The sequence below is a fragment of the Salvelinus alpinus genome, chromosome 36, assembly GCF_045679555.1.
Source record: "Salvelinus alpinus chromosome 36, SLU_Salpinus.1, whole genome shotgun sequence".
Classification (NCBI taxonomy): domain Eukaryota; kingdom Metazoa; phylum Chordata; class Actinopteri; order Salmoniformes; family Salmonidae; genus Salvelinus; species Salvelinus alpinus.
Window position 1 is genome coordinate 15,475,923 of NC_092121.1, and position 21,813 is coordinate 15,497,735.

At 45.5% G+C, this 21,813-nt stretch overlaps 1 protein-coding gene across 2 annotated transcripts in view; it reads left to right on the plus strand.

Moving 5' to 3' along the window:
• Positions 1–21,785, plus strand: part of LOC139564807 (microtubule-associated serine/threonine-protein kinase 1-like) — a 60,465-nt gene extending 38,680 nt beyond the window's left edge. For both annotated transcript variants that reach the window (XM_071384646.1, XM_071384647.1), the window contains exons 3-26: positions 2,666–2,763; positions 2,884–2,959; positions 3,481–3,553; positions 5,280–5,516; positions 5,878–6,087; positions 6,690–6,791; positions 8,209–8,341; positions 8,585–8,652; positions 9,066–9,142; positions 9,448–9,656; positions 9,781–9,919; positions 10,045–10,177; positions 10,799–10,964; positions 11,078–11,179; positions 11,408–11,530; positions 12,059–12,168; positions 13,455–13,615; positions 13,787–14,058; positions 14,157–14,387; positions 14,605–14,834; positions 15,022–15,144; positions 17,200–17,336; positions 17,481–17,668; positions 17,792–21,785. In XM_071384646.1, coding sequence (XP_071240747.1) covers positions 2,666–2,763; positions 2,884–2,959; positions 3,481–3,553; positions 5,280–5,516; positions 5,878–6,087; positions 6,690–6,791; positions 8,209–8,341; positions 8,585–8,652; positions 9,066–9,142; positions 9,448–9,656; positions 9,781–9,919; positions 10,045–10,177; positions 10,799–10,964; positions 11,078–11,179; positions 11,408–11,530; positions 12,059–12,168; positions 13,455–13,615; positions 13,787–14,058; positions 14,157–14,387; positions 14,605–14,834; positions 15,022–15,144; positions 17,200–17,336; positions 17,481–17,668; positions 17,792–19,464 — 5,071 coding nt within the window. In that variant the 3' untranslated portion in view covers positions 19,465–21,785. The remainder of the gene's footprint in view (positions 1–2,665; positions 2,764–2,883; positions 2,960–3,480; positions 3,554–5,279; positions 5,517–5,877; positions 6,088–6,689; positions 6,792–8,208; positions 8,342–8,584; positions 8,653–9,065; positions 9,143–9,447; positions 9,657–9,780; positions 9,920–10,044; positions 10,178–10,798; positions 10,965–11,077; positions 11,180–11,407; positions 11,531–12,058; positions 12,169–13,454; positions 13,616–13,786; positions 14,059–14,156; positions 14,388–14,604; positions 14,835–15,021; positions 15,145–17,199; positions 17,337–17,480; positions 17,669–17,791) is intronic.
• The last annotated feature ends 28 nt before the right edge of the window (positions 21,786–21,813 follow it).

Genomic DNA, 21,813 nt, shown 5'->3' on the forward strand with positions numbered 1-21,813 from the left:
AGGGTAGGGAGTGGGTGATGACATCACGACTACTTGGGGTCAGTGGGTTCAGAAAAATACCCAAAAGGGCACTTGAGGAGTGGGAGGGCAAAGGGGAAGGTCCTCTGACATAGGTAGACCCCCCTATCTGTGCCACTGGCATAAAGCAGCTTCTCTGGATCCCCACAAGGTAGGAGTTCGTCCTCCCGTTAACCAGACAGGCACTAACAAAGTATAGACTGCTGATCACTGTCCATGGTGCTGAAATTGCGACATCTATTCGATGATGGGCTTTCTGTGGTGCCAAAGAATGTAGCCTAGAGCTTTAGCTAATGGATAAATGTTTATTGGTAGACCTATTTGGCAGAGGTGTGGACTCGAGTCACAAATATGATGACTTGCAACTCGACTTTGACTTTAACACCAATGACTTGTGACTTAACTTGGACTTGAGCCTTTTGACTCGACCTGACTTGATACCCTCCCCAAGCTCAGATATTAAAAATGATGCTATTAAAAAAGTGTGCAGCGCATCAACTCCTCATTTAACAGATTACAGTTTGAATCGGACAGCAGCCAATCAAATTGTGCCAGCGGAGAAAAAGTTGTTCGTGGCAGTGCAGAGGAATGTCGTCGGGTGAATTCAGATGGAGCCCTTGGAAAGATGATGCCCAAAATTATTATTTTCGGATATAAAGACTACGCTGTATCAACAAAAAACGGATTGCAACTTGCAAAACATGCGGGAAGGAAATTACAGATGGAGGCTCAACAACTTCCAACTTTGTTCGACATTTGAAGCTGCACAAAGAACGGTAAGTCGTGGCTAATACAGCCGACAGCTATATAATGTATATATTTGCTAGTATAGCATGTAGGCTAACGTAACGTTAAATCAATGAGCCTCCACACAGTCAGTCAGTGCGGGAACGTGATCATTGCACCCAAGATTGAGCTACAACTGTTTAGGCAGTTGGTAGCCTGCTATTTGGTCATCCTTTCCTCATATTAACATTTCACAACACTATACATGGTGTCGCAATGCTGCCATGTTTAGACTGCTTGCTGGCGGCAATAATGTAATTACTTGTTCAGTAATTGAAGTTGGAAATTCAAACATTGCAGATTGTTAAATAACTTTTCGATGCAATTAATCTCTTTCAATAACGTGTGGAAGGAGAATGAGAGGCTCAATTAAAGATGTTGTTCAATTGCTGTATTTGAAGTACCATTCCCTTCTGCCCAGTTTCTCGGATGTTGCTAGAGCAATCAAGCTGTTTCACCAACCCTGTAACTGTTGCTTCTGCGGAGAGAGTTTTCTAAACTTAAACACATAAAGAGCTAGGCCTGCCTGAGAACCATTAGGCTCCCGGTCTGATATGCGCTTTTGAACACGTGAGTGAGCTTCATTCATTGCTCTGGCGCCGTCGTAGCCTTGACCATGGAATTTGTTCACTGATTTCCCCTTACTTTCAATCAGTTAAATGTTATATTGTTCAAGGCTTGAGGCACTTTATGGGAGAATTTTTAAAATCTGCGCTACAGAGGGCTACACCGGTCCGGTAATAAAGGACTAGTAAAGGCCCAGTGTGCCACTTTTGTGGAGAAAAAACAATATCTATTTTTTTATTGTTATTTATATCTTTTTTAAATTCAGATTTCTTAGGGGGTGCTTCTGAACCCTCAACACCCCTACTTCCTGCGGCTATGGCAACAAGCATGTCTGTATAACCTCTCCCCTGTGTGACGGAGGTAGGATGTGGAAAAACAGCAGGACTCTTCCCGCATTCACATGCTATATGGAACTAGGAATATCTTGCTAACTGGTTGTATTTATACACTTGCCGCATTCCACAAATCAGCAAGTCGGACATTTTCGAGTTTCTTATTTCCGACCAGCATATGAACGCAGTGTCTCTCCTCCTTTCCTTGACGGTAAAGCCAAGTCACACTGACTGACTAGTAGTGCATACAGTATTAAAGAGGAGTGGATGGGGCAATATGCCATAGTGCTGGTGATGGAGCTATCTGAGTGTGTTTTAAATGGATCTGAGCTGTGGGCTATTAGAGTGTCGTTAAAGAGGCCTCATGCCATTACTGAGAACGTCTGTGTGTGACTCAGATAGAGTCATCATGTGTAGTACGACATGGAGGAGAGTGTGTGGAGTGGAGATTCCAATTAGAATTGAGGTTCTCCCATGGATTTGAGAGGATCCTGTTGTCTTCCCATTCTCTCTCTCTCTCTCTCTCTCTCTCTCTCTCTCTCTCTCTCTCTCTCTCTCTCTCTCTCTCTCTCTCTCTCTCTCTCTCTCTCTCTCTCTCTCTCTCTCTCTCTCTCTCTCTCTCTCTCTCTCGCTCTGTATCTCTCCCTCCTTCCTACTCTTCACCCTTATCTTGCATGAGAGGAGACGGCTGAGGATTGATGGCAAATTGAATTTTCTTTATCGCCTTGGTCCTCCTGCAGTGAGCCCTGCATACGCACATGTCCACACACACATACACACACACGAACACACACACACACACATACACACTTGAACACACTAAACCACAGACAAACACACACACATACTTGCAGTAACACACTCTCTATTTTATGTACCACACTAAACCTTCACAGAAGGTCTCCTGCTAATATATCATTGTTCATAAAACTCCCTCTATTTCTCTTTCTCTGTGTTTCCAGTTGTCGTACCAGTAACAGGAAGAGTCTGATCCTGTCCACCACCTCCCCCACTCTGCCCCACCGCCCACACTCTCCTCTGCCCCTCCCTGGACACCTCGGTACGTACTACAGCCATCTCGGACTGCAAACATCTTACTGTAAACACGTCATCATACAGTACCTCTCCTCCTCTTTCATGCTCTGTCTGTTTCTCTATTCCCATTCCTTTATGTTTCCAGGAAGTAGCCCTCTGGACAGCCCACGCAACTTCTCTTCCAGCACCCCGGCACACTTCTCATTCGCTTCCTCCAGAAGGTAACAGCTCCCTGACACTGTGTGTGTATGCATGCGTGTGTATGTGTGTGTGAGAGAGGGAGGGAGGGAGAGGTGAATACCAGTTAGATGCAGGTCTAGCACCTCCCAGTGAGAATGATCACACCTCTCAGAGAGTGGTGAGAGGAAGCTAAAGAGCTTAGCCAGGAGGTCATCCCATCTCTTCCCAGTCAGTCAGTCAGAGTTAGAGGAGCAGAGGCAGGAGCAGTAATAGCTTCCTGTACTCACTGCTCTCGTTTATCAAATCCTTCTGCCGTCTGTCACTGCAGCATGCTGCAGCCCCATAGAAACACAATGGCCAGGCCACTCCACTCTATTCCCTCTCCCTTCGGATGGCTGTTATGACTAATACAATACGGGGGATCAGTTGTGTTATACAGGATGTGGGCGCCGCCTCCTTTGCATATTTCCATATTAGTTCCATTGGTGGATGCATTGAGGATGTTGGGCATAAGTCTAATGCTCTCAGGTTTAATACTGTACATTGTTTTTCTCCTCTGAAGGGCGGATGGTCGCCGATGGTCCCTGGCATCTCTGCCCTCCTCTGGATATGGCACCAACACGCCCAGCTCCACGGTAACACAGATTCACCCTGCTTTGTCTCATCTCATGCATCAATGGCCTTTTCCTAAAAAGCTTATTTTCTTCAAAACTCGCTTTCTTCCACTTTCTCTTTCTCCTTTGTCTGACTTACTTCACTGTCTCTGTCTCCTTTCTCTTTCTAACACTATGGTACACTCTTACTGTCTCTGTCTCCTTTCTCTTTCTAACACAATGGTACACTCTTACTGTCTCTGTCTCCTTTCTCTTTCTAACACTATGGTACACTCTTACTGTCTCTGTCTCCTTTCTCTTTCTAACACCATGGTACACTCTTACTGTCTCTGTCTCCTTTCTCTTTCTAACACTATGGTACACTCTTACTGTCTCTGTCTCCTTTCTCTTTCTAACACCATGGTACACTCTTACTGTCTCTGTCTCCTTTCTCTTTCTAACACTATGGTACACTCTTACTGTCTCTGTCTCCTTTCTCTTTCTAACACTATGGTACACTCTTACTGTCTCTGTCATTGCCTCAAGGTCTTCTTCAGTTTCTCTCTCTCATTCACACACTCATAGACACACACACATACCGGCACACACATCATCTCTACCCACATTTTCTCTGTCTTTGATTCTTCTCCCTCAGGTCTCTTCCTCTCTCTGTCTCTCTCTCGCGCTCTCTCTCTCTCTCTCTCTCTCTCTCTCTCTCGCTGTTTTTCTCACTTATGTAACACAACATCAGAGGCCTGGGGACTGCTCTCGTCTGGCCAGGGAGAGAGGGAGGAACAGAGGAGGGTAGCTAGATAAGTACCAGACCGGTGGGATGAGAGAGGAGAGTAGAAAAGAGGAGAAAATAGATAGTACACCCTGTTCGGTGCCCAATTCACCATAGGCTCTATTTAGCTAAATATCCCCACTGGAAATAATACCTCAACAAACAACACATATATATCTGAATGAGACATGGAACTTAGTATGGAGCTGGCAGGGTGGCTTCAAATCAAACTTTATTTGTCACATGCGCCAAATACAACGTGTGTAGACCTTACCGTGAAATGCTCACTTACAACCCCTAACAAACCAACAGTGCAGTTCAAGAAGGAGTTAAGAAAATATTTACCAAATAAACGAAGTGTAAAAAGTAACACAATAAAATAACAATAACGAGGCTATATACTCCTCTCCCCTGGACTGAGTCTGATCATGGCTATGGTGGAGACAGATCCATTTGGGAGTGAAAACTGTGCTTTTTCAATACCCTGGCAGACATATTGAGAAAGCAGCATCGATGAATAACAGAACATTTATAACCATGAAATGCAGTGACAGAGATAATCTTCCCGTCCTTCCATCCAACCTTGTCCTGATTGTTTTAAGCAGGGATGCCAATTGGGATTGATTTGGGATTGATCCTGTGGGGAATGTCAAGTCCGATTGCTTTGACTCAGCAGGTAAATGAGTCTGATTCTGAAAGAGACAGATTAATGTAGCGGACCCTGGTGCTGGGCTCACTTCATTAGTGTCTCTCTCTGTCTCTCAGAGTTGAGACAGATGGATGAGGGTAACTGTCCCCACTTCCCAGTATAGCCACTACCAGAGCCACCAGAGGACACGATTAGCTATGGTTCTGGCCAATACAAAAACTGGATTTCATGTATGAGAGAACATCACTTTTCATCCTCTTTTGTCTTCTGTCCAACACCTCCACTCTTCCTCCCTTCTCTTTCTCCTCCTTCTCCCTCTCTTCCTCCCCCTCCAGTCCTCCAGCTCGTCTCAGGAGCGGCTGCACCAGCTGCCCTTCCAGCCCACCATGGACGAGTTGCACTTCCTGTCCAAGCACTTTGGCAGCACGGAGAGCATCACCGACGATGATGGGGGCCGCTGCTCACCACACATGCGACCGCGCTCCCGCAGCCTCAGTCCTGGACGCTCCCCCTCCTGCTATGACAATGAGATCGTCATGATGAACCATGTGTACAAGGAGCGCTTCCCCAAAGTAAGACATGACACACACACACACACACACACAAAACATAATTTTCTCTCACACTTTCAAGTGCAAGTAAGGATTGGTTAGAGCAGACTGGTATCAAAAGGAAGCAGATTATGGTGTTTGCTCAGTGTGGTACTGTATGTCAGAGATAGAAAACTCTCTTCTATGGAAATTGAGGGGAAACGAGGCTGTCTCCTCTCTGATTTGTATGTCAGGAGTTATGTCTACTTTTAAACAGGTGGAAGTGAGAATGATGGAAATACCATGGCTCAGTGGAGCACAACTGAACTATTTCAGTTTTGAATGTCAAATATGAAATGGATTAAACTCTCCTAACTCTGTTTCCTGTATCTCCCTCTCCCAGGCCACGGCTCAGATGGAGGAGCATCTAGCAGAGTTCATCAATACCTTCTCCCCTGAGAGCGTGCTGCCGCTGGCCGACGGGGTCATCAGCTTCATCCACCATCAGATAGCAGAGCTGTCCAGGGACTGCCTGTCCAAAGCTCGCGAGGGCCTCATCACTACTGTCTACTTCTTTGAGCTGCAGGAGAACCTGGAGAAGCTGCTCAATGACGTGAGTCACAGAAGCACTGCAACTATAGGTTAAGATGTCATGATAGGTGCCAGGACAGGTCAGTTCTGGGGTTATAGAGCGGCCCATAAGCCACTCTTATGTTGCAGTGTATAACATCAGCATAGCCCTGAGTGGAATTGTTGAATGGGAGACACATTGTCTCAATATCAGGCTCTTCTCAGGTCTGGGTGGCCATGCTGCAGGCTGCTGAGAGGCACATTTAGTTCCTATCGTCTCATTTCAAATGACAGCACTACGCCCTTCAGAAGGATAAGAACGAGTAAAGGAGTAAAATAAGGCTAATTGTGTAATAGTGTGTGTGATTTGTCTGAGCAGATAGAAGCTATCAAGGAACTTCATCTGCACCCTTGGTTTGACGGGTTGATTAAATCGGTCTGATTATTCTGGGTTGCCAGTATTCTGTTTGATAGGATTAGTTTTGCCTGGAATATGACTGTTCTCACATCCGACGTCGCTGCCAAGCTTTGATTTATTTTGTCTTGTTCTGTCTGTCGCTGTCTCTCTCTCTCTCTACTTCTCTCTCTACCTCAACATTTCTTTCTCTCTGTCTCTCTTCCTCCATCTATTTCTCTCTCTCTCAGGCGTATGCGCGATCAGAGAGCTCAGAGGTGGCCTTCGTCACAGAGCTGGTGAAGAAACTCCTCATCATCATCTCTCGCCCAGCAAGGCTGCTGGAGTGCTTGGTGAGAACAGAACACAGAACTCTCAACACAATCACAGTCACATTCACGGTCCATGGCCCCACTAATTATTTAACAGACCATATCCCTGGCCTGGATCAAAGACAAATTCATTTCCTTAAATAAATATGAGCACAAACAGTCATTATGAACATTTAAACAGGGGGTTTATTACACAGTAGGGCAAAAATACTGAGCTCCAACTAAGCACCTTGATAAAAGGCCCAATCTGACTGGCTAGCCATTCGATTTGCATTTAGATTAAAATTCCATTTGCCTCGCTACAGTATTACAAATAGCAGCTGCCCCCTGAAGTGCTGTCTGAGTCTCACAGACCGTGACTGTGTCATTTAAAGTTTGAGCCTGTGTGTGTAGCCCAGACTGACTCAGGGTCTCTGGCAGAGCAGTAGTCCTGTCCTCTGGGTGACCGCAGCCAGCAGGCCTCATAAACTTGGCTTCCATCCAACCTTTTTATGTGCGTAAAGTACATGTTGGATAAAAAAATGTCATGACAGGCCTGATGGAAACTGGACGCAGTATTTGCAGCATACTGTAGTTATACTGCACTCTGACTCTTTTATGCTCAAATATTGAAATAATAACCCATCATATCGAAGTAAACTTAGTGTCTTGCAATGACATGTTGTATGGTCCATGCAGTTTATTAGGGAAGCATGCAGTTTATTAGGCTACAGATTAAATAATGTATGATGAACTTCACAGGGTGGTGAAAGTGCAAGGTGATGAACTTGATGCTCCTTACCAATAAATATCCAGGGTCTTATTCTGGTGACGTCATCATCGATGCTTGGGTGCTGTTTGACGAATAAAAATGATGTCGCTCTTTTGTCCACAATAAACTCATCAACTCAATTCTGGACCTCGAAGCCAGTTCTACTGCATGTTTTCATTGTTCCCCTCTAATCAGAGACTGATTTAGACCTGTGACTCCAGGTGTGTGCAATTAATTATCAGGTAAAACAGAAAACCAGCAGGCTCTGACCTCGTAGGTTAAGAGTTGAATACCCATGATGCAGGCTGTGCTCTAGCCAACAGCGCGCAGGGCGCAGATACAGTACTGTGCCAATACCAGAGTGGGCACACTCGCTATATACAAAACAAATTGTGAGAAAATCATCAGTAGAGTTGAAAATGTGATGGAAACCCATTTAAATTGTATTTTTTATTTGGTACATGCATAGACGCGGGAAGTAGGGGTGCTGAGAGCCCCCTTGAAAAATCAGAATAATTATTTGAAAAGAATAGCTTCATAAAAGTAGTGCACTGGGCCTTTACTGGTCCTGTATTAGCGGACCGATATAGCGTCTGTTGTGCGTGCAATAAAATGTGTTATATCTTGATTCAAGTAGTGTTATACCTGTGTCACACTGAATGTGGTCCCCATGTTCCTGTGCCTCAGGAGTTTAATCCAGAGGAGTTCTACCACCTGCTGGAGGCAGCAGAGGACCACGCCAAGGAGGGACACCTGATGAAGACGGACATCCCTCGCTACATTATCAGCCAGCTGGGACTGACACGAGACCCTATAGAGGGTGAGCGAGAGAATGAGAATGAGAGAGAGAGAGAGAGAGAGAGAGAGAGAGAGAGAGAGAGAGAGAGAGAGAGAGAGAGAGAGAGAGAGAGAGAGAGAGAGAGAGAGAGAGAGAGAGAGAGAGAGAGAGAGAGAGAGAGAGAGAGAGAGAGAAAAAAACTTAACTTGTGTTGACTACTGTTGCTTTCTCACTCTATGTATTGCTGAAATACAGCTCATATGTACTCCCTCTGTATGTCCCCAGAAATGGTGAACCTAGACAGCTATGACAGTGAGGGACCTCTCACCCCAGAAACAGACGACTCAACAGAGGTGAGAACCTTGTCCCTACTCCACCTCTTCCCAGCCCACCCACCATCAACCCCCCTCTCTGTCCCTTTGGGTTAAGTCAAACTGTAGTCCAAGGCCGTGCTGACTCTAATGAATATGACTGCTTCCTCTACTAATTACTTGGCACAGTGGACAATACTCTACGTAATTGAGTCCATTTGCTTTGATTAGAGTCTGAAGTCAAAGCAGGATATCCTCTAGTGCCTTGTAGGCCTGCAATCAGCCCTCCTTCAACCATCAGGACAGGTGCCAAAATTCAGCTAACTGGACAAGAATTCAGGAAGACAAGGGTAGCACTGGGAAAAAAAGAGACAACGTCACTCCTGTGGGCCTGGTGTTGGAGGTCTGGCCAGATCCAGTCTCGTCTTACCCTGCTGTCATGCTCTCTCCCTCAGGGCAAGATGAGAGCTATGAAGACGCCCGAAGAGGCTGACTTCCAGACCATAAAGCTGATCAGCAATGGAGCTTATGGGTGGGTGTGGGTGTGGGTGTGGGTGTGGGTGTGGGTGTGGGTGTGGGTGTGAGTGTGTGTGTGTGTGTGTGGGTGTGGGTGAGGGTGTGTGTGGATGTGGATGTGGGTGAGTGTGCGTGTGTGTGTGTGTGTGTGTGTGGGTGTGAGGGTGTGTTCATGCATATGAATGTTACATTAGTACATGTCTCTGAGCCATCTTGTTGATGTCCATTAAATGGTTTTAGGAGAAAACACTGGATTTACTCAGTAAAATGTGTAAAAAATCTGATTACTAACTGTGTGTATGCGTGTGTGTGTGTCTCCAGGGCTGTTTACCTGGTCCGTCACCTGGAGACCCGTCAGCGTTTCGCCATGAAGAAGATCAACAAGCAGAACCTGATACTGAGGAACCAGATACAGCAGGCCTTTGTAGAGAGAGACATCCTGACCTTCGCTGAGAACCCATTCGTGGTCTCCATGTTCTGCTCCTTTGAGACCCGCAGGCACCTCTGTATGGTCATGGAGTATGTGGAGGGTAAGTTAACACAATAATATACTGGACACCATTACTTGTCTATTTAGGACAAGAGCAGCATTTAGGACATTGCTGATGATGGGAATGTTAGCAGTCAGTCTGATCACGTGTTATCTGTTACCAGGGGGAGACTGTGCCACCCTGCTGAAAAACATCGGGGCATTGCCTGTGGAGATGGCACGCATGTACTTTGCCGAGACCGTCCTGGCACTGGAGTACATCCACAACTATGGCATCGTGCACCGCGACCTCAAACCAGACAAGTAAGACCTCACTTGGGTTGGCATTGAACAATTATCATATGGGACTCATTGGAGTGAACTCAAAGTTGTATTATATTACAAACACGAAGAGTGTTTCCTGTAACCTTTGACCTGTCTGTCCCCAGTCTTCTGATCACTTCCATGGGGCACATCAAGCTGACTGACTTCGGCCTGTCTAAGATGGGTCTGATGAGCCTCACCACTAACCTGTACGAGGGACACATTGAGAAGGACACCAGAGAGTTCCTGGACAAACAGGTGTGCACTGTATATAGAGCAGAGAAACCCACCACAGCATACACAACCTTGGCAGAAATTCAAAATGAATTTTCAGTAATATATTTACATTTCTACATTTTCCATAACCATTCAGACCAAAAAAACTATACCTAATACATTTTTTATGTATTTATTTCCAGACAAATATAATAAATATATGCTGAGTTTATAAATGTGTGCATATAGTTGTCAAAGCGTGAAGAAATGAAATGATCAACATCAAACAAAATGATAACCAAATATGCCTCAGTTATTATAATCAACTGTCTTTTCAGATGTTTTGTTTTTCCCACCCTTTGAATGGTGCTGCTTCAATTAAATCCCCAATTATTTATTGGCTCGGCTTTCTCACAGCCACAGATCTGTTAGCATTTGATGAATACCCATCTACACATGAAAACACAACGTCCAAAGCTTTCATGTTTTATCCTGGCATTCTCGCATTGATCCCATCAGGTTGGAAAACACGTGCATTGGCCACACATGTCTCTCACTCACGTTTTGAGAGAGACTGGCCTTAGCATCTCACCAGTAGTGTTTTATCCATAGATATGACTATAGAACCTCTCATAGGAGTGCTGTGGTTCTGTCCTCCATCAGGTGTGTGGCACGCCAGAGTACATCGCCCCGGAGGTGATCCTGAGACAGGGCTATGGGAAGCCAGTAGACTGGTGGGCTATGGGCATCATCCTCTATGAGTTCCTGGTGGGCTGTGTGCCGTTCTTTGGAGACACGCCTGAGGAGCTCTTTGGACAGGTCATCACAGGTGAGAGGTCGGGGGTTGGTGGGTTCATTGAGCAGCATCTTACAGCCATTTTGAAGCCATCTTTCTCACGTCTACATTGTCCAATGCAACTTATCTCTGTCTGTCTCTTGTAGATGACATAGTGTGGCCAGAAGGTGAGGATGCTCTTCCTGCCGATGCCCAACATCTGATCTCTACTCTGCTTCAGACCAACCCACTGGTCCGACTGGGCACAGGTCAGTATACACGTGCATGTTGACAACATGCTTAACATCAGACGTGTGCTGTAGCAGAAATGGACTAAACTGCCTATTCATAGTGAAAATATAGATTCACTCAACAACACACATCTTATCTCTCTCTCCCTCTCTCTCCCCCTTTCTCGCTCGTCCTTTCATTCTCACTCTCCCTTTCATTCTCTCTCTCTCTCGCTCTCTCTCTCTCGTTCTCTTTCGCTGCCCCAGGCGGTGCATTTGAGGTGAAGCAGCACTCGTTCTTCACTGAACTGGACTGGAACAGTCTGCTGAGACAGAAGGCTGAGTTCATCCCCCACCTAGAGTCAGAGGAGGACACCAGCTACTTCGACAGTGAGTCTGTCTCTAACTGCACTGCCCCCTGGTCACATGGAGGAGAACTGTGCTGACTTGTTGCATTCTTAATGTATAGAATCACCATAAGGCAGTGGTATTCAAACTTTTTCAACGGGGACCCCATTCTCTTCTCCAGAATTTCTGGGGAACCCATATTTTTGCAACAATTTCTCGTTACCCCAGCCCACCCCACCCCTAATCTATTGACAAAAATGTTGATTTTTACATCAACAAATAACCTTCAATAACATTTGAATCTCTTATCAAAGAAACCAATAAATACATTTACTTAATAAAATTGTATTTCTCAAAAAGGTTTGCATATTGTCCCATACAATAATCTTTACTCTATTCCTAAAAAAATAACTGCAGTTTGGTCGCAACCCCAACTTTGAATACCACTGGCATATGGGATAGAGATAAGAACTAGCTGTGTTTGGAGCTTTGAGGCACTTGTCCATGCTATTTGTCTGTTTGCATTTGTGTGTGTGTGTGTGTTTGTGTCATGTCCTCTTCCGTCCCCAGCACGCTCGGACCGCTACCACCACGTCCACTCTTATGATGAGGACGACACCAATGATGATGAACCTGTCGAAATCCGTCGTTTCTCCTCCTGCTCCCCTCGCTTCAGCAAGGTCAAACTCTACACTTACTCATCCTTAAACTTACCTTAAAACTTCAATTAAACACAGTTTCAAATAGCCGACCAGTCCATTTTAATAGCCGGCCAACACTACAGATTTCAGCAAATAAACGCCTGTTTGAAATAAACACTGGGTCTAAATGAATTGTTTACAACGTTACCATGAATTACCATGAATTGTTTACAAGGTTTAATGTTTAATTTGTTACATTAAATAATTCAGTAATGGCTCGAAAAAGTGATGGCAATCATCAGTTTTTATCGCCAGTAAGAAACTGCTAGCCATTGGCTGCTAACAGATGAGAACTGCTAGCCATTGGCTGCTAACAGATGAGAACTGCTAGCTAACTGGCAAGCACAAAAACTGTCAACAACTTCAGGAATACAGACCCCCCAGAAATCAGCTGTTCGCTCTAGTGACGAAAGTAAGAACTGCAGAAAAAAATGCACATTCAAGAAGGAGAATAATTATTCTGTCAAGGGTGGGTTTTTTAATATATTTTTTATTAGAGGCATACTAAGACAAAATAAACGTGGCACAGTGTGTAAATGATAGCACATTGGTGCAGGAAATTAAGATATTGATTAAAATACTGGAAGTGAATTCAGGAATTAAACAATTAACTATGCAAGTGAGCAAACGCTGTGAGCATTAAGGAAAGACACCTGACTCAAATAGAAGCCAGTGTCTAATAAGCGCATGTTGTGTTCAGTGATTCAAGCAAATAAATGCCTGGGCTATTAATTGATGTTAATGGTAAAACCTATATTTCGGCCTAATCAGTTCTTCTGTCTCACCTCCCTTCTCCAACACTCCTTGCTGAGCTAGATTAACTTGATGCCCCTCATTGTACAAGTCTAGGCCATGTAAACGTGTCTTCCCTAAAGCCTGTCAGTAAATCTCATAATCCTAAATTAAAAAGATTTTCTCATGATTCTTTCTTTTACAATGGGTTCAGTGGCACAATTAGCTTTCACAGATTAGTCAAGAAGGGGAGATGAGCAGAAAGAGACATACCTCTGAGCCAAGTGACTTAATGTGACTATCACACATGGTAGACTAAGTCATGAAAGAACCTCTTTCGTAACCTTGGATTTTATTGACACACATGCCTCAGACATATGTCTCTTTCTGCTCAGATCTCCCCTTCTTGACTAATCTGTGAAAGCTAATTGTGCCACTGAACCTATTGTAAAAGAAAGAATCATGGGAAAATGTGTAATTTATCCCTCTGTGGGTGCAGAAAGCTTATTGGTTCTCTCTGCTGGGAACTACAGGTGTACAGCAGCATGGAGCACCTGTCCCAGCTAGAGCACAAGCCCTCGACGGTGACCCGGCGGGAGCACAAGGGCCCCAGGGAGGACCGGGCAGCCAAGAGAGAGAGCCTGGGTAGCCTGACCTTGAGAGATAAGAGCTGGAGGACAGGATCACCTGAGATGTGAGTATGACCACTACTGTACTCTGACTAGTACTAGTGCCCTCTTACCTTGCATAACAAGTTGGAAATGTGACATTGTTGGTTCTCATTATCAAGGCTCTCATTATCATTACTCATGGTTTGATTTCATAAATACAATAAATCTATTCTGTGCTGTGTTGTTGTGTGTAGGAAGCGACTGTCATGCTCAGAGTCCTCCTTCACTGAGAGTGACTCCAGTCCTCCATCTGGGGCCCGGCGACGCTTTTCTGCACTCATGGACACTCACCGCTTCGCCTCCCCACTAGAGGCCGATCCTGAGCTGCCCGTGCCCACCAGACAGCCCCCAGTGAAGGCCAGGGGCACATCTTTGGAGGGGGCCATGGGCACCACATCCATGGGCACCACATCCAGCCAGGGGGATTTTAGGAAGGAAAAGGAGGGCAATGGTTTGACTGCTGGAGGTGAGGGCATTTGGCATTGGATAATGGATGAATCCTGGCTTGACATACACTTTGATACCTACATGATATTATTCCTCCATCTTTCTGCTCTGCTCCAGACAAGCTGCTGAGGCCAGCTGATGTACTAATGGGAGTCATCCCCAGCCCCAGCAGTACTGTGACTGCTGGGGCCACAGAGCCCCAGGGGTCCCGGGCCACCAACGAACTGGTCCTGAGGAGGGTCCGCCACAGCCAGCTCTCAGCTGAGGGAGAGAAACGCAACTCGCGACCTGTGACCAAGGTCATCAAGTCTGCCTCCACCACAGCCCTGTCTGTCATCATACCTACAGGTGAGGAGCTGGAAGGCAAGGGAGTGTGAGAAGAGCGGGGCTGTCTGTTGCTAATGACAATATTAATGTTAAACAGTAAAACAGTAAAACGGTTAACTGGGCTTGTTATGGAAAATAGTACATTTCTTAAAGATTATCTATTGCTTTGACCTTCATTTGACTTATTCAGATGTTTTTTCTCACACTTTATTCCTGTGATTCTCTCCCCCCTCCTCAGTGGAGCAGCATGGTACGTCCCCCCTGGCCAGCCCCATGTCTCCTCGATCCATCTCCTCCGACCTGTCGTCTCGTGACTCCTCCCCCAGCCGAGACTACTCGCCCACGGTCAACGTGCTGCGTTCTCCCATCACCATCCACCGCTCTGGGAAGAAGTACGGTTTCACCCTCCGAGCCATTCGAGTCTACATGGGAGACAGTGATGTCTACAGCGTACACCACGTGGTCTGGGTGAGACAGCGATAGAGATGATATGTTCTGTGTTCATTTCCATGGAGAAAGTAGTGTTAAGTAGACATCACTCATTTGAAGAAGTTCTGTATCATAACAAAGCATCGCTACAATTTGTAGTGGAAAAACAGACTTGTCCAATAGCATGATGACTTGTTTGATTGATGTTGATCTGTTTGAATCACAGCATGTGGAGGACGGAGGCCCTGCCCAGGAGGCGGGACTCTGCGCTGGTGACCTCATCACTCATGTGAACGGGGAGTCTGTCCACGGGCTGGTGCACACTGAGGTGGTGGAGCTCATTCTGAAGGTGAGAGGAAAAGAAAGAAACAACAGGTGTTTTTTTCTACAGTATAGAATACAGGTGAAGCCTATCATACATTGCATGCACAATTATTAGGCAAGTGAGTATTCTGATCTTCTCATTATTTCTATGCACATTTTCCAACTCCAAACTATATAAACTTGAATGCTTATGGGATGTAATCATTTTCAGGTGATATGTATATGTGTAATGAGGGAGGGTGTGGTGAAAGTGAATAACACCTTATATCAAGGTGTGCATAACTATTAGGCAGCTTCATTACCTCAGGTAAAATGGGCCAAAAAATAGATTTAACTAACACCGAAAAGTCTAAAATTGTAAATTGCCTTTCAGACAGATGCAACACTCTTGAAATAGCTAAACTATTGAGGCGTGACCACCTGTCACGTTCCTGACCTGTTTTCTGTTAGTTGTTTTATGTGTTAGCTGGTCAGGACGTGAGTTTGGGTGGGCAGTCTATGTTTTCTGTTTCTATGTTGGTTAATGGGTACCTAATATGGTTCTCAATTAGAGGCAGGTGGTTTTCATCTCCTCTGATTGAGAACCATATTAAGGTAGGTGTTTTCACATTGTTTGTCGTGGGTGGTTGTCTCCTGTGTCTGTGTCTATGTTGCACCATACGGGACTGTTTCGTTCGTTCGTCGTTTTATGTAGTCATTTTCCTGTCCGTTCGTTCTGCGTTACATGTAAGTCCTTACGTTCAGGTTTGTCTACTCCGTTTGTTGTTTTGTTTAGTTTTAAGTGAAGTTCGTGTTGTCGTCTTTACTTTAATAAATATCATGTCAAATCACAAGTCTGCATTTTGGTTCGATCCCTGCTCCTCCTCTTCGTATGAAGAGGAGGAGGAACGCCGTTACACCACCGGACAATCAAACGTTTTGTTGCGAACAGTCAACTGGGGCGCATAAAACGCAGGGAGAAGAAAAGGCGCAAAAGACTTGAGAATAATTAAATGTCAAGCTACCAGGAACCCATTATCCTCCAGTGCCACCATAATCCAGAACTGCAACCTACCTGGAGTGTCCAGAAGTACAAGGTGTGAAGTGCTCAGAGACATGGCCAAGGTCAAGAAGGCTGAAACACAACCACCACTGAATAAGATTCACAAGATTGGGCAAAGAAATACCTGAAGACAGATGAAATGAGAGTGACTCTTGATGGACCAGATGGATGGGCCCGTGGCTGGATCAGTAATGGACACAGGGCACCACTTCGAGTCAGGCAAGGTGAAGGAGGGGTACTGGTATGCGCTGCTATCATTAAGGATGAGGTAGTTGGACCTTTTCAGGTTGAAGATGGACTGAAACTGGAAGAGACTTTCTTCAAGCAGTGGTACAGGAAGAAGTCCTCAGCATTCAAGAAGGCCATGATCTTTATGCAGGACAATGCTCCATCACATGCATCCAAGTACTCCACTGCTTGGCTAGCCAGCAAGGTCACAAATAGTGACCTGGCCCCCTTCCTCACCTGACTTAAATCCTATTGAGTACTTGTGGGTCCTTCCCAAACGTGAGATTTACAGTCAGAGAAGACAATACACCTCTTTGAACAACATTTGGGAGGCTGTGGTTGCTGCTTCAGCGAAAGTTGATCGGGAACAGATCAAGAAACTGACAGGCTCCATGGATGGAAGGCTCATGACAGTTATTGAAAAGGAGGGTGGCTATATTGGTCACTGAATATTTTTGAAAGGCCAAAAATGTTATTTAATTGTCATTTTGTGTTACTTATTTGTTACACTTACTCTACAAATTGAGAATAAAAAGTGAGTTGGGAGAAATTATTTTTGTAATGTAGTTGCCTAATAATTGTGCACACTAATAGTTGCCTAATAATTGTGCACACTTATATATTCCCCTGAGATAGACAAAACTCACTATTCCTTTGTTAAACATTCAGGTTTGAGATTCAATAACATTTTGGATTGACTGAGAGCATTGTGTTTGTTCAACAATAAAAGGAATCCTGAGGAATACAATTTGCCTAATAATTGTGCAAGCAGTGCATACTGTACGTTTTTTTTTTACGTTGTTTCTCCAGAGTGGAAACAATGTGACGGTGACCACTACGCCCTTTGAAAACACCTCCATCAAGATTGGTCCTGCCCGCAAGTCCAGCTACAAGTCCAAGATGGCACGGCGCAACAAGAAGACAGGGGCTAAGGAGGGACAAGAAAGGTACAAGTGGGTTTCTCTGCACAGCAGATGCTACACTATGATTTCAGATGAGCGCTCTAGAAAATCAATGTCATTGACTGTTTTTCTAACTCTCTCTCTCTCCTCTCATCCTCCCACCTCTCTCTTTTCACCTCTCACTCGCAGTAAGAAGCGCAGCTCGTTGTTCAGGAAAATCACTAAGCAGTCGAACCTGCTCCACACCAGCCGCAGCCTGTCCTCTCTGAACCGCTCTCTGTCATCAGGGGACAGCCTCCCAGGCTCCCCCACCCACAACCTCTCTTCCCGCTCCCCCACACAGAGCTACCGCTCCAGCCCCGACTCCACCTACCTGGGTCAGTATGAAGGGCATTACTCTACCTACATTACTGTACAGCACTCCTCTTAGCATCTGCACCCTCACATAACAAAATAATACAGTTTGAATTATTGCTATATGTCTCCTCTTCACTCCTCAGGCAACACTTCTCAGAGCAGCTCTCCAGTCTCCAGCACCCCTAACTCCCCGGCTGCCTCCCAGCACATGAGACCCAGCTCCCTGCACGGCCTCTCCCCCAAGCTGCACCGCCAGTACCGCTCAGCCCGCTGCAAGTCAGCTGGCAACATCCCCCTATCCCCCCTGGCCCACACACCCTCCCCCACCACCTCCTCTCCCCCACCCCTATCTGGCCACACAGTGGGTAGCTCCAACACCACTCAGGCCTTCCCAGCAAAGCTCCACTCCTCTCCCCCTGTGGCCCGTCCCAGGCCCAAAAGCGCAGAGCCTCCCCGCTCACCCTTGCTACAGCGGGTTCAGTCGTCAGAGAAACTGGGCGCGACACTCCTGACCTCCTTTTCATCTTCGTCGTCAGCTTCCTCACCCCTTGCAGGGGGGGTGTCAATGCGTAAGCACGGCCTGGAGGTGTCACATGGGGACTACAGGAGGGAGTCTTACCACTGCGAGCACAGCCTGCAGAGTCTGTTGGAGATGGAGGGAGAGAACGGGCCCGTTCCCCCCTCTCCCTCGTCTTCCTCCTCCCCCTCTCCCCCCACGGTTGGAGAGACAGGGTGCCTGAAGCCTGCGAGGAGGCTGGGGAGACAGGAGTCGCCCCTGAGCCGGGACACACTGCTGACAGGGAGGGAGAGAGCTGCCCAGACTACAGCATCTGACCCTCACACTGACAGCACACCTGTTAAAGTGGAGCCCAAGACCAGCGCTGGTGAGACAGCTCAGACATTAACCCCTTGCGAGGCTCTGAAGAGAAATGCTTCCCCAGTACCAGGTGAGGCCCAGCCTAGCCCAGCCTCAACCCCCTCCACTCCAGGGGCCAAGTCCAGCCCAGCAGACAAACCTCTAAGCTCTAGTGCTCCAAGCTCTGAGACAGCCAGTGGAGGCCCTAAACTCACTGACAGGGCCCCAGTCAAGGCTACATCCCAGAGTCCGCTCTCCCAGGAGCGTAAGCACCAGGCTGTCCAGACAGACACCACCCCAGCAAGCAGAAACCAGGAGAAGAGTGAGAAGAAAGGGAGTGTGGGCCCAGACAAAGTCACTACACAGAGGGCGGGAGCTACAGAGTTGGCCAAGGCAAGTAAAGACACACAGATGGGAGAGAGCACTTTGAAAGGAGGGATGGGTGGCATTGACAAAGCCACTGAGACCAAAGTTAAAGGACCTGCTCCTTCAGTCCCAACCCAAGCACCAGCCCCAACCCCGGCCCCATCCCCTCTTACCATAGGCCCAGTTCCTGCTTCAACAAAATCCAGAGCAGACAAGGTTTCTGTCCCGTTGAGCTGCTACCGAGGGGAAAAGGAGGAGAGGAGTCACCTGGAGGTGGTGGAGGAGAACCCTATGTCCCCCTCCTCCACCGCTGCCTCCCCCTGCTCCAGCAAGTCATGCCCCGTCTCCCCTGGTGACAAGCCAAGCTTTGTGACTCAGCTGACCAGTGTGGCCAAAAACGTGCTGGGGCCTATGAAGATGGGATCCCAGGAAGGGCCCAAGGGCGGTGAGGAGAAACGGGGAAGTTCAGCAGGAAAGTCTGAGGCTCCGTCTGGAGGTAGTCAACGGGGGGCTCAGGGGACATCTCCAGGTCCTACCGGCTCAGCTCAGCCTGAAAAGGCAAACACGAGGAATTCAGGTAAGCACCACTCCTGATCTGCGAGTGAGAGACAAACCTGGGATCTCCTGGAAAATGCCTTTTGGATCAGAATATCATGCCACCATATCAGGCACGGACAGGGCACCCTCAAAAAAGGGACAAAAACATGTACACCTAAAGAAACACACACCAAATAGCTAGAAAATACAGACCTGTAGATAAAACAAGAATATGTGGAGGAATGTGCTTTAATGCTGTTCTCAAATGTGTGTATGTATGTACTATATGTGTAATGTATATAGCGTGTCTTCTTGCATGTTCCAAATTGTACATGAGAGATAAAAGATAATATTTAAAGAGATTAGGAAAAAAATCTAACAGACCTGATGGTAGTGAACACTGTGAACATCATGTCAACAGCCCCCACATGTTCCCAATGTAAACAGCATGTCAATAGGCAGGCTTCTGTCACAGTCTGTCACCACAAGGAACATTACCCATGTCCGTCAACTCCGGTGCCATCTTTTCACTCAGTTAAAATACCTAAAGATAGCACCTTGTTCTTTTTCTCACACAGTACCTGGAAAATAGATTGAGAGAAGAATTGTTGCATTGGTGTAACATGCATTGGTGTAACATGCATTGGTGTAACATGCATTGGTGTAACATGCATTGGTGTAACATGCATTGGTGTAACATGCATTGGTGTAACACATTGAGATGTGTTCCTAACTGGACTAAGAAGATGACCTGCTTGCTAAATGTGGAACTTGGAATTGTATTGTGTAAAGGAGAGCTGAATGAATTTGTTTGAGTGTTTTAAGGGCTGAGTCCTGGTTGGATTTTGGTGGACTATCTGAACTTGCACAGGGACACTATGCAATGGGCTTTTTAAGTATTTTCCTGTGTCCCCTACAATGTACCCATGAACGGATGTTAGGGAGGTAAAGGTTTGCAATAAGCCAAGCAAGCAGATATATTGTTCTACGAATTGTCTGCATTGACTCAACCCACTGGGCACACACTGGTTGAAGTCAATGTTGTTTCCACGTTGAACCAACATGGAATAGACATTGAATTGACATCTGTGCCCAGTGGGCATTGTGAAATGTGCAATTATTTAGGTTCTGAAATTAATACAGTGCTAATGAATTGAACTAAAGAAGAGGAACCCATATGTCTCTGTGTGTGAATTAAGTGTGGTCAGGTGATGAAATTGATACTATAGAATGGGAGTCTTGTTTGAGACTTACTCGTACTCTGGCAACGTAGGCTAGAATTCTCTCCCTTTTCAATGTATGCAAAATTAGCGTTGTATAATGTAATGTGCGAATAAAAGTGCCAGTTTATTTGAGGGATATGTTGTTTACAGTGATGTGTAATGATATGCAAGTTCTATGTAGAATTCCTAGTGAGATCTGAGAGCCCACCGTAGACCTAGGCAGCACTCTCATCAGGGACGTAACTTAATATGTTCATGCCCATACCTGTATCAGACTGCCATCTTGTGGTCATCACACGACTGTCCTGAACATAGTATTTGAGGTAAAAATGTAATTTACACATAATCAATTCACAATTTAATGACACAAGATTAGATTTTATCCGAGATATTACCCTCATATCTTCATGATTTTCTATTGTAACCACTGTTCCATTCATATAGCTACTAGAAACTTGTTTGTCTAAATACAATTTGAAAAAACTTTTGTTGTGTGTATTATGACCGATAAAGAGAGATGTATGATACTGATACTGTGCTCCTAGGAGACGACAAACAGCTCATATTTAGATGAATGCTAGTTAAAAGCTTGTGTTTGTGTATGTGGGGGTGTGCGTGGAAATTGCACTTTATTTTGTGTCATATGTATTTATTTATCTATTTATTACACTTTATTTATTGTATTTGATTATTTGTCAATTGCTCTCAAACGGTTTACTTGTGCATTGTTCTTTGAATTGTTATTTATATCTATAAATTGTAAGTCTACAAATGAGAGAATTTACCAAATCTGTGTGGTTGTCCTATTTTGTGCAGTTATACTTCTGTCATTCCATAAGAGAGTTGCAATACACCATGGCCTCTGTCCATGTTGACTTATTTGTGAGTTTTGACTTTTTTATGACAGTTCATTTTTTTTTATTTATTTTATTTATTTTACCGTTATTTTACCAGGTAAGTTGACTGAGAACACGTTCTCATTTGCAGCAACGACCTGGGGAATAGTTACAGGGGAGAGGAGGGGGATGAATGAGCCAATTGTAAACTGGGGATTATTGTTGTCCATGTCATTTTATTCCCTAGGCACTGTTATGAAACCAATGCAAAAAAAAAGCCTATAGAGTAATAAAATCCTTCAAGAGAATCCTTAAATTACCATGTGCCTGTTTGTGTTCTTGTTGTG